The following is a 12,500-nucleotide window of genomic DNA, read 5'->3' as shown; positions in this document are numbered from 1 at the left end:
CCGCGGTTAGATAATCGAGATATCACATATTTGCATTATAATCCAATTTCTGACTTAATTAAATTTATTTTTTCTTATTTAAGGAGAATGTTTCTATGCGTAGTTTTTAAATTTGTCAGCAATCTTTGATGTAAATAATTACCCTCCTGTTACATCTCGTATTCCAGGCATGGTTATTTGCCATTATGCCTGTTTAGATAACCCTTATATTACGTAATTACAGGACTTCATAGTAGCACCAGTGATTTTGAGGGTTATGTTAGCTTTATTGGAATGTTACCATATTTGTTTACATTACCTAAGTGGTATATATTGTATGTAATAAATGTTGGCAAACTACGATTTCAGTATTTTTACAGTGATATTGTTCCGATTCCTATTTTAATGTTCATAGTAATGTAGTCTATTTGAGGAACTAGATTATTGTTTTGAAATAATGAATGATTTGAAAATCATCTCTTGTGAATAAAAAGAATAACCAAAACTGTTAATGATTTATGCTTTGCCATATTATCAGGATGAAAGGTAAAATGCAGGATGAGCCAAATATAGAAAAAGTATATGAGATTGAAATCTTTCTACATTAGGTTGTTTCAATGGAAGTAATCAATATTTAGTGTACTGGTAACATGCAATTTTTCATGATAACTTACTTGATTTTTTGCAAGATGCGTGTGTGTCAGCCACTAGTTTATGCTCCATATCTGTACTCTGCTATTGACCCTCGTGCCATCAGCGCTGTAGTAATGGCCAACAAATTTCCACCACATAAATTCTGACAAGATAGAACATGTACCCTAGACCTCCCTGTCAGTTTATTATTTAGAAGTACTGCCAGAGTATACATGATGGAGATTTGTTGGCCTTTACTAATAAGTGAAGGAAGGGAGGCCATAGCATTCACTTGGTATTGCATCACTATTAGTATGAACCTTGGATTGTAGGCCTTCCATCACCATCACACAAGGGTTAAAGGGAATATGGATAGAAGACAGTCAGTTCGATTAAGGGAAAAAAGTCTGCTGGTCTTAAACATTTACTCCATGATGAGTTTTCATGTGAATCAATTAAAAACATCATCATTCTGGTATTTAATTATACATTTTGCTCTTTCTCTACAGCTGTACAGGTTTGAGTTCTTCATTGTTGTTTTTTCTTTTTTTTTTTAGTGATAGGGGTAAAAGAGGAAAAGGTCTCATTGAGAAAGATGAAAAGACAGGAAAGTAATTACACCAATAAAAAAACAAACATTTCCAAAATGTTGCTTTGGGCTTTGATTATGACATAAATATTCAAACATCAAAGCCTTACCTTACTTAGCATTGCACTGGCTCATTCACAGGTAATCAATATTTTGTTGGCATAGTCTGCAGGTGCCCAACAAACTTGTTTGAAATTTTATCTTTATTATCAGATGAAAAGGATTTTACTCAGTAGTATTAGAATCAACAAATTATTTTGAACTTTTTTCATGGCAAGGTTAAATTGGGATTGAAGAATAAAGTTATTGTCCATGTTTCTGCAAATATTCAACATACTTCTATCAAAACCAGCTGATAACAGAAAGAATCTAAAGTCATTTCTATTTATATTAAATATGTATATGTATATTTTTTCATGTGCAGTATGGTAGATCCATTTTCTCTGATTACGATTTCCAAGAGCTGCACAAATGCATTGATATTTAATAAGATGGAAAGAGAAAAAGAGATGATTATTTTATTTATATATAATGTATTATAATATTTCTCTTGCAGGGAAGGACCGTGTAATATTTGTTACTGAGGAAGACCAAGATGGCCCCTCGAAAGTCTCATTACCAGAAGATGATGAACAGCCAGGTACTGTCTCTTGCATTTCCTTTGTAATGGTCAAGTTTCCTTATTCTTATCATCATAATTATCAATAAGTCAGGTACTTATTTGTAGAAAATTTACCTTCAAAGTATTGTTTGTAATAATTTCAGATTTGTAATAATATAGATTGAACAACCAGACTAAAACCCTTTGCTATAGCCTGTGCATTTTGTAATATTATTGTCATATTTATTCTTCCCTATCTTTACCAGCTGGGCTTATACAGCCTGACGGAGAAATCAACTGGGCGTGTCCATGTCTCGGAGGGATGGCAACAGGTCCTTGTGGAGTTGAATTCCGAGAAGCCTTCACCTGTTTCCACTACTCCTCTGCAGACCCAAAAGGAAGTGACTGTTTAGAGCCTTTCAGGCAGATGTCTGAGTGTATGTCCCAGTACCCTAATGTCTATGGCAATAAGGATGAGAAGGAAGAGATGCCAACAGAAGAAACAGAAAAAAGTTCAGATACTCAACAGTCAAAAGAGGTCGAGGCAAAAGCATAATGAATGATGTAGAACTATTTGAAAATGAACGTATTTGTCTCAATGCACTTTGACCAAGAGTGTTAGTGAGAGTATGTATATACTTGGTGGTACAAGTTCAAGTAATAAACTCCTCACTTATTTTTCAGCTGTAAATGAAAACCAGTTTGTAAATGTATCGAATATTATCATTGTTATGTAAATAATATGGAAATATGCAGCTGTGGGTAATTTGCTTCAAAAATACCACAGGAGATTCCAGATGACAATTTGCGGAGATAAAAATTACCCTGAACAAGAATAAAAGAACTGTCTATGTATTTCTTTAATAAAATCAAGAAGACTAAATTTTGATGTATTTATCTTATTATTCTTATGAATGCTTATTCAATTTGTCCATTATACACTAGCCTTGTTTATGAAAGGAAGAAAGAAATTTATATACTATTCAAAAGAAAAGGAAATATTTTATGATCTAAAATGGAAAAAAATCATTGTAGATAGATGTACTTGCAACAAGTAGAGTGCAAGTACATATTTGTTTGAGCTATGTAAATATATATCAGATGTTCTTATGCAACTGTGAAATCATTTAAACCTTAAATAGGTACAAAATGCAAAAATCTGTAGAAAATAGGGATCCTCGCAGATTGAATTAGTTTAGCGCTACTGATATAGATAAATTGTTAAATATATTGAGATAATTATAACAAAGCCATTTAGGCATCTTATGAATAATATGCATATATTTCTTTATAATTTAAGGGCTAGATTTCATCAAAAGTAGGATTTACATTTATGATTTTTCTTATAATACAGTTGTTTGTTGAGAGAATTACGGATCTGGACACTTCTGTCTCCAAAGAGTACTCAGAAATGCAGTTTATTTATTCACATTTTTGTGTGTCATATGTCCCGATACAGTCAGTGTTTTTTTATGTACATTTTCTGTCTTTGCCAGAGCATCTCAGGAACCTCAAACTCAAGTCACCAGCAGAAATGATTTCCATTATATCATAGTTGCTATATTATGTTTCATACACGAGGCACAAGAATGAAAAAGTACCAGTAAACTAATAATGGGAATAAGGACATTTCTCATGACTATGAGCTTATTTATCAGGCTCAATTGCAAATTACATCAACTGAGAATATATACAGCCTCTTAATAATGCAACCCTGCAAATGCAATTTAATAATTTCTTTCTCAGTTCTCAACCACCAACAAATTCATAGGTTGGCTATGCAATTTCTATACAGTATACTTTTTTAAGGAATACAAAGATTTGACATGTTAAATGTAATGAAAATGGCAGAAAATTATTAAATCAGCTTATACATAGTTGTTCAATTCAGATATCTTCATGAATACATTGTTTAGTTTTTCTCTCATTTAGGAAATGGTAGCTTCATCATTTTAGTATTTTCCCCTTTAAGTGTCTGTATAATTTCATGCTGAGGATAAAGTATGCTCATGTACAGTTTATTTTACATGACTAATTCAAGATAATTATGCATCTCAGATTTCAGGATATTGTCATATACTATGATAATTCAGAAATAAAATTATTTGTATATATATATATTTTTTTTAGACCCTCCTCATATTTAACTATGTATGCATGCTTCCAATACTGTAATAAAAACAAATAATATTTTGGTCTCTTACCTCAAGACATTCTTATAATTGTTTTCATACAAACTTAAAACAGAGTGGAGATCCACAAATGACTACTTATATTACACCAAAGACAGTTATTTAAGGTGGTAGGTAATTTTGAATATTTACAAAATAATCATGCATTCCTTTATCTCCTAATGTTCTATTTGTGGTTTGGGGATAAATAATTATAATTCATTGTTTTTATATTTAAATGCATATGAAGAACATTGAAACAACTGTAATTAAAACACCTACTAGTACTATAGTTCTTGCAATACCATTTTTCTTTTATCAATACATACCACTACGGTTAACTTTTCAAATATTGAAAGATAAACCAAATCCCAAGATCAAGTGGAAATTGACATGACATTTGTTAAGTAAATTCCATTTTTCAAAATAAAAGCTTATTAATTTCCCTAAATCAATTATACCAGTGCAGTTGATGACTAAACCCAAATGGAAGCAATTTTAAGTCAGCATTCCATTATTTATTCAATTTAGAATATGTGTTCACTCTGATATTCCCACTTCTATTGAGTGTAATGCCACAAGAGCAAATCCCTTTATCTCTAACACAAAAAATACTTCTGCATATGAACTAGAATGGAGTGTTGGGGAGAAAAAAATCCACTTCACTTATATCACTTTATAATCAGCCTTTAAAATAATATAAAATATTGTACTGACCTCATACAACTATGAGCTATGATGCAGCCATTATAATGTGGCTAGTGAATAAAAAGGATGGTACTTGAGATAGAGAGAGTTCAATCTTTTTTTTTACTGCTTTTACTGCTGTTATGGTCATACTTCTATCATTATTATACTTCTGTAAAAAAAATTATCACTGGCAGGTTGCTGGACACAGGATATTTCATCAGGATTACATCTGTAACAGAAAAAAAAATTTGTTTAATAAAGAATCAAAGCAATCTATGGAAGTATGAATCAACTGTTACAAATCAATATTTTAACCTGTTAGTACAATTTAATGTCACATCATTAATTGAAGATGAAATCAATTTGCTGTAAATTGCTTTCTCAAATCTGATGATCTTCATATATTGCAAAATCAGACAAAACTGCCTTACCTCTTGAGCAGAAGGTGGGGGCAGATCAACCGGCCGGGGTGCCCCAGATGAGGGATTGTGTCCTTCGATAACTTCCAATAGGCTGGCTGGGATGTGAGCTCGCTGTGTATTGGAAGAGGAACATACATTTAGGAAATCATTAGATGCCCTCAAAATATGTTGATGCTATTTTATTGTATAAATATATCTTTCTTTATTAACCCCTCCACAGAGGGCATTTTCATGCATTCAAATACTTTTCATACTGCATTTTTCCATTTGTTTCAAATTATAGCTTAATTACTCTTTCACATGCATGCACTCATATATACATAACACAACCATTAACTTATTCATTTTGAAGGAATACATTTAGTCATATCAATACTCCATTTTCACATAAAAACAAAACTAAAATAATAACCCTTATTTTACAATCAACATGCTAACCTGGTTTTCAGTAAGTGTAGCAATATGGGAAAGGAGCTGAGAATGAAGATCAGAGGCACTGTTAAAAACGTCAGACAGCTGGGCAGGAGGAAGTTGTAGAAGCACTGTGAAACTCTGAGGAACTGCTCGCTGGCAACACTTGATGAAACCTTCCCAGACTTTTCTCTGCTTCCACACCTTTACATAGGATTGGCAAGAAATTAGTTATTGAGTAAAAAAAAATAGAAGTGTATTCATATTTACTTATGAAATACCAAATAATCACAATACAAAAGAAAAGAAAAAAAAAAAATTTTAGTATTCATTCCTCACCTGCTTGGTAATGAGTCTCTGCAATATGTTCATTATAAAGCTTAGTAGCTTTGGGTAGTGTGTCAGGGTTTGGATGACTGTGCGCATGAAGAGTGTGGGCAACTGTGGCTGTTCCATGAGCTGCTGAAGTACAAAAGCCAACACTTCAGCTGTATAGATGCCACGCTCCGCAAAGCACAAGCCAGTTGCTGCAAGATGAAAAATCCAGATAGTTAGTTCTTCAAAAGATTTTTTAATCATATTGTACAATATTGAGATATTCACAAACCAAATAAAACTTGTTTGATATTTGAGTTAAGGTATAGACATAGTGCCAAAATCTATTATATTAAGTAAGATCAACCTTTCCATTCACGTTAAATAATTACACTTCAAGTGGCTAAATACAATGGATTGCAACTCACCTTTGATAACTGTTTTTACATCACACTTGTCAGGATCAATAAGATGAAGAGCAACCAGAAGGTCCACTGGAGTCAATGGAGAAGCACCTGTGTCCAGTGTCACACCCCACAACCGGTTGAATACCTACAGAAAAACAAAATATATCTAAACACCCTCCATAGATCAAAACCCTTAACATTTTTAATTTTCCCCCTTAATCACTTAATAAAATCAGTATCAGAAAATTCCTTCTACTGAAACCAATAAACTGAAACACATATGCTGACCTCTTTAACAACATGTGGATTGAGCTTAATGAGTTTGGGCAGGACAGCAATCACCTCCTTCTTGCTGAGCCCTGTGAGCACTGGGATGAGGAACCTCACGTCAGACACACGGCGGTTGTAGAGCTCACGTACCCGGCAGACCAAGGCTTCACTGGGAGGAGCTGTTTAATAGAAAGGAAAAAGGATAAAGGGACTTAGAAGAATCAAATACTCAACATTCTGTATTTAGGATTATCCATATATCTTTAGGAGTTGAATAGTCAATCTTATTATCTCACTATCCACAGCTCTTCACTATATATCATAGTGTTCTTGGACAAATGCAGGAGCAAGCAGTTTTCTTGGTGATTTCCTTGGTCACTTCCTTAATCATACAACACTAAAAATTATACATAACCCATGCTAAGTTTCATGCACTCAAAAAGAAAAGAAGAAGAAGAAAAAACAAAAATTCCCCTCACATTCCTAATCTCCATCCTAGTCATCACATTTCCATCACACCAGTTCAAAGTCAAAAGAAAATCACATCCCAGAAGTCCACACACTAACCTTTCTCAGTAAGGATGTGAATTATCCGAGTGATGAGTGTCTCTCCTCCCTTGGGACATGTTTCAACCAGTTTGAGGAGCTGTGGGGAGTCCATGCCCATGTGACGAATGGGCCCTTCTAGCAGCCGCAGGATTGCTCGCTTGGCCTCATTTACTGTCTTTACATACACCTGTGCTAAACTGTTGGATGGAGAGAGCCAATACTATAGAGCTTTTCTCAAATAATGACTTTTTTATCTTATTTCATTTATTTTTGAATAATCTCAAATATGGAAAATATCATAATTAATGATTGATAATAATAATAATAATAATAATAATAATAATAATAATAATAATAGTAATCATTATGATAATAAAAAAATAACAACAAAAATAGCCATAACCACAATAAAACAATAGTAAGAATATCAACAATAACAATAACAAAATCATAATAATAGAAATAACACCAAAATAACCATAACAATAACAATAATAGTAATAATAATTTATGACAATAATCACATTAACTCACTCATGAATGAGGGCTTGGTTCAGTGGTAAAAGAGCCAAATACAAATACAAGCACGCCTTGACCAATGGCTCCGTCCACTCATTGGGCTCGTTGGGGCGTCCAAAGTTGTGTGAACACAATGAATCTGGAGGTGTTTCTAGCAGAAGATACTTAAGATACACCGTAGCAACTTCTGTAACTATTTCGCTAAGATTCTCATGCTCACACAGCTCCAAGAGTATTGGAGTCACAACTTCTCTTACCTAAAAAAAACAGAAATCAAAATATTCACTTTTTGGATTAGTGGAAAACTGGTACAACCAGCATTTTCTCATCTTCAAATTGCCCTCTAACCCTAAAACCCTAAAATAATATTCAAGATTGTTCATATCTAGTGAAATATTATTATTAGTCATATATAATATCAGTACTTCGATTACATTTTCTCATGCATTATCAAACAGAGTTGTAAGAGCTAATGGTATCATATTCAAAATAGCACTACCTTTACACTATAAAAATGCAGTGAATCTTACCAGTAACCTACTCTTTTTATGAACCTCGGACAAAACTTACCGAATCCTGATCATGAGTTGCTAATAGGGACAGAGTCTTCAGTGCAGGCTTTGCTGTGAGAGGTCTCCATTCAGCAGTATCTTTGAGGGTGTTGGCAACCGAGATGATTGAATCCGTACCTTGACTTCCAACACGCACTAGTGACAGTATTAGATCTTCAGGCACATGAGGACATTCCAGAAACAGTCGAGACAGGAACCTGTATTAATATTGAGATTAGAGATGAATATATGAACACATAAAATTATCTGTGCACATTCATAAACTCACTGGAAATGATACAATAAAAATCAAATATCTTAAATCAAGGACTGGAAATCTTATATCATTTAAAATTGTGCAAATGAATAGGCTGTCTTATCAACAAACAGATATATTTCCATTTGCACAAACATTCAAATTAGTAAGCTTCAAAATTAAAAAGTGCAAAAGAAGAAGAGGAAAAATATCTTGACATACTCGTCTCTCTCCTTGGATGCTGGTTTCAGTAGAACTTTATTTACAATATTACCAAGAATCTCTTGATAATTCTTGTCTTTCTTCTGCATTTTCTTCCCACCAACATTTAAAATTTTGTTGATGAGGGAGAAGTCATGATTTACAGAATATTCCGAGAAGAGCCATGAGAAGAGCAGGTCAGCTCGGTTGTGCATGTCTTCAAGTATGAAGTCTTCCAGCGCTGAAAAGCAAAGACTAAATGCGTGATTTCAAAGTGGACGGCAAACCTACTGTTTCCACATCTCCCATTATTTTGTGTAACTATTTTTTATTTCAGAAAGAAAATAAGAAACAAAGAGGTGACATTCATACCATCACTCTCCTGATGAGAAATACATCCAGACAAGACTGTTAGGATCCTCATGCGGTGTTTAGGTCCCTCCCCATGAAGCATCACTTTGTCACAGCGCATGAGTCGTTTGAACAGTAGACTTTGGAGCTTGGTATTGGACGAGTTGGAGAGTGGTTTTGTGACCTCTGCCAACTTCATGGTCTTGATTTTGTGTCTCAGAGGTCGCCCAATTACACCTGCTGGCACCAGCACTGGGCCACTCTGCTGTGAAGCATCAACGTTACAAGATGCAAAAAAAATCAAAAGCTATAATTACTGACACCATATCAACTTGCAAGAAAATATGAAAATTTCTCAATTTACTCAAATACTCCTATATATAATTTATTCAGGTATCCAAACTGGATTTAGTCATACATTTTCCAACCATACCAATTCAGTACAGTAAGAAACAGGACATCCTGCACACCAAAAACCCACCTGTACAGTTTCTTCCTCCTGCACCTGCACCTTTCCTCCCACAAGACGAGATATTTCTTTACTCTCTTCATCACTCTCTTGGTCAACGGTGCTGCTGGCCTTCGCCTATACAGAGAACCCAAGATGTGAGGGCAGGAACAAGAAGAAAACATAGAGAAAGAAAAATGAAATAATCAAATAACAGAAAAAAACTGGATCACAATTCCTTTCGAATACTAAATACAACTGAAATTAAATAATATATGAAGATACAAGAATTAACAAGTATATAACTGGCAATATGTTACATGAGAGGATAATAACAATCCCCAAAAAGTGACACATATTTGAAAGATATATTACCTCCTCCTCTTTGGCCTGCTCCACCCCTGGCCCTACACCTGCTGCTGTTAGCTGTGATGAAATAAGCCTCCCTACATGCTGGATTTGTGGTGATGTGCCAGCTGCTGTGATTGGGCTGTATCCAGCACTGAACAAGGGTGGCATCTCATCAGGAAGATTCAACTGTGTGGGATAACAGGATTTAGACTAATTCATACACAAAAGCACACACACACACACAGGCACACACATATACATATGTATTGGATAATGAGAAAAAATCAGAAAGATACTGAGCTGAATCTTAACAAATGGTCCAGTAAGAGACTCACCATTGTAACCATAACCAAGCTGGCAACATTTTCTGGGGTCAGCTTTTCCACCAGCCACCTCTGGGTAATGTCAATGGCTGAGTTCTTTCTCTCCACCTCTACGTCTTCCTTCTTATCCTTCTTGCTCTTGCTGCTGTCCTCATGGTCTACACGGGGCTTCTTGTTTGGGGACTCTGAAACTTCCTCCGACGACTTGTCTCGCCGCACCCTCTTTCTGATCTGATCCTTGGACGGCATTGACTTGTTTACCTGTAATGACAAGACAGTCCAATATATGATGATATAAAAAACAAAAAAATATTCTGTAGTGTTGCAATTATAAATTTGTTTCAATAAAAGAAAAAAAAATCTAATCCATAATTGCATTACTTTACAAATATCTTTCCTCACCTCGGATGCTGTTATGCCAAGATCATTCAGGACTGTTGTAATATGTTCATGGTAATCATAGGATGCAGGATGCTTCAGGAGATTCAGCATCTGAATCTTGAGGTGTTTCCGTACACTGTTCACTTGTGACTTGGTTAGGGTAGGAGGTAGATTGGCTGAGGGAAGAGTGCTTTGTTAAAAATATGATTCTGCATGGCATTTACATTCTTCAATAAGTCTCTTTTTCTAAACAACTTTATTGCCCTAAAACAGCATAAAAAAAAAAGATAAACTCACCATGAAGGATCTCAAGGGCATTGATAATCATTCCGAGGAACTGTGGCCGTGCCCTTGCAATGATGGTCAACGATGACATACATGTCATAAGGTTGACAGAGCTGATGTGAATGGACCCTTGGAAAGCTATTAATTTATTGAGAACCATCCTGTACAAAGCAAAAGACACAATATTAATATCAATATTGATGTTTACATATTTCAACTACTTTTTAGACTTGAGTACAATTATAGCAATTCCTATAATCAATATCTATTCTACCACTATGAATTTATTGATTTTCCTTTACCAGTACATTTTTTCATAATCCTATAATAGAGAAATAGAAATTAAACAAATACATAAAAATCATAACTATATATATATAAAAAAAAAAAAAAAAAATAGAATACAAAAAATGTGTGGCTCTCATACCTAGCCTCTTCTTCAAGTTTCCTTGGTCTAGCAACTTTGAGAGTAAGAGGAACTTGGTCAAGGTTGAACTCCCCATCACGAACAACTGAATCAGCCTCTGTGTACGTCTGCAGCAGTACCAAAGACTCCAGGAATTTTATGGCCTGTGTCCTCACGCTATGGAGAAACAACATTAGCTGATTGGGAATACACTCTGAATATTCTCAGGTACAATCTATTTTTTTATGAATAGTCAAATATATACACATACTGAAACAAATATAGACAAACAAGTCTACTTAGGTATACATTAAATATCATTTAAAAGCAGTATAACACATCTATGAAGTAACATCAAATTCAACCTCAGTGAAAACAAGCAACTTACCCATCATTATCATGGTCAATCATTACAATAATGGAATTCTTAATGGCAGTTATAATGTGCCAGACTTGCTCCATCTCAGGGGTGACAGTCCGAGCAGAGGACAGCCATGCCAGAGTGGCTCGGTGAAGCTGTGCCGCAGCCTGTACGACACGTTTCACTACAGCCACTCCTTCATCTTGTAACAGCAACTGAATATTTGGCACTAGTCGTGGTAGCATAGCAACATCTTTCTTGCTGTAAGAATAAGTACAAATAACCATTTACAATTCAGTGGTATAACAATGTCAGATATTGTTAGCCTATATCAGATAACCAGTACAATCAAAAAAGGTCCTCATTATCAACTCACCAAGCTTCCTCAATGAATCCAACAACAAATTTACGAACATCTGAGTTCCGATCAGTCTGGAAAGCTGCCACCTCTTCAAAGAATGAGTCAAGGAGGTCAGGTTCACGGTGGATGATCAGCTCCTGTACCTGTACAAGCTGTCCAATCCTCTCTTTTTCTGAGGGCAGGAAAGCTGCTGTATTCAGCAACTCCACCACCTGTGAGGAGAGTCAAGTGTCAGGAGAGTTGCAATGGAGTTCAATTAAACTGTTTCCTTAAATCCTATGCACAAGAGCTTATGAGAAAAACTCTCTCCAAAAAAACATAAAACTATAGAAAATCTGACTAGATCTGTCCAAATAAAGTTATCGTGACTCATATAATTAATTCTTAATTCAACTAACAGAACTAATTGATGTTAAATCCATGAAAATTCAATCTTTCAAGACCATACCAATGAATCTAATAATTTCATATCAATTAATATGTGGGTATGTACTATAATGAATTGAATATCTATAATCTTACTAGGAAATCAACCCACAATAGTATGGTACATTTCACAAAATCTATTTCTACTCATTTTTTGTCTACTGTGCAATTAGAGTAGTTTTCGTCTACAGAAACCAACTATATTGATGACACTGGACTCTGTGCCTGGGAAGGGAATGATAT

General features: G+C 34.6%; 2 protein-coding genes across 3 annotated transcripts in view; one reads left to right on the top strand and one right to left on the bottom strand.

Annotated features, from left to right (window-relative positions):
- Positions 1 to 3,913, top strand: part of LOC122265312 (mitochondrial intermembrane space import and assembly protein 40-B) — a 4,155-nt gene extending 242 nt beyond the window's left edge. Inside the window, exons 2-3 of the mRNA XM_043034549.2 lie at positions 1,758 to 1,841; positions 2,069 to 3,913. Coding sequence (XP_042890483.1) covers positions 1,758 to 1,841; positions 2,069 to 2,358 — 374 coding nt within the window. The 3' untranslated portion in view covers positions 2,359 to 3,913. The remainder of the gene's footprint in view (positions 1 to 1,757; positions 1,842 to 2,068) is intronic.
- Positions 3,914 to 4,634: 721 nt separating this feature from the next.
- Sym (symplekin scaffold protein) overlaps positions 4,635 to 12,500 on the bottom strand; it is a 9,733-nt gene continuing 1,867 nt past the window's right edge. The window contains exons 2-20 of one of the 2 annotated variants that reach the window (XM_043034543.2): positions 11,847 to 12,043; positions 11,498 to 11,731; positions 11,131 to 11,286; positions 10,716 to 10,864; positions 10,440 to 10,594; positions 10,050 to 10,298; positions 9,739 to 9,900; positions 9,397 to 9,501; positions 8,937 to 9,180; positions 8,586 to 8,805; positions 8,127 to 8,325; positions 7,572 to 7,813; positions 7,056 to 7,234; positions 6,507 to 6,667; positions 6,240 to 6,363; positions 5,836 to 6,023; positions 5,524 to 5,700; positions 5,095 to 5,196; positions 4,635 to 4,892 (exon numbers count right to left, since the gene is read on the bottom strand). In XM_043034543.2, the coding sequence (XP_042890477.1) occupies positions 4,887 to 4,892; positions 5,095 to 5,196; positions 5,524 to 5,700; positions 5,836 to 6,023; positions 6,240 to 6,363; positions 6,507 to 6,667; positions 7,056 to 7,234; positions 7,572 to 7,813; positions 8,127 to 8,325; positions 8,586 to 8,805; positions 8,937 to 9,180; positions 9,397 to 9,501; positions 9,739 to 9,900; positions 10,050 to 10,298; positions 10,440 to 10,594; positions 10,716 to 10,864; positions 11,131 to 11,286; positions 11,498 to 11,731; positions 11,847 to 12,043 (3,249 nt within the window). In that variant the 3' untranslated portion in view covers positions 4,635 to 4,886. The remainder of the gene's footprint in view (positions 4,893 to 5,094; positions 5,197 to 5,523; positions 5,701 to 5,835; positions 6,024 to 6,239; positions 6,364 to 6,506; positions 6,668 to 7,055; positions 7,235 to 7,571; positions 7,814 to 8,126; positions 8,326 to 8,585; positions 8,806 to 8,936; positions 9,181 to 9,396; positions 9,502 to 9,738; positions 9,901 to 10,049; positions 10,299 to 10,439; positions 10,595 to 10,715; positions 10,865 to 11,130; positions 11,287 to 11,497; positions 11,732 to 11,846; positions 12,044 to 12,500) is intronic. The other variant, XM_043034544.2, reaches the window with a different exon arrangement.

The sequence above is a fragment of the Penaeus japonicus genome, unplaced genomic scaffold, assembly GCF_977035675.1.
Source record: "Penaeus japonicus unplaced genomic scaffold, GWHDUDI00000001_assembly GWHDUDI00000011, whole genome shotgun sequence".
Classification (NCBI taxonomy): Eukaryota; Metazoa; Arthropoda; class Malacostraca; order Decapoda; family Penaeidae; genus Penaeus; species Penaeus japonicus.
This window is presented reverse-complemented; position numbering and strand designations above follow the sequence as displayed.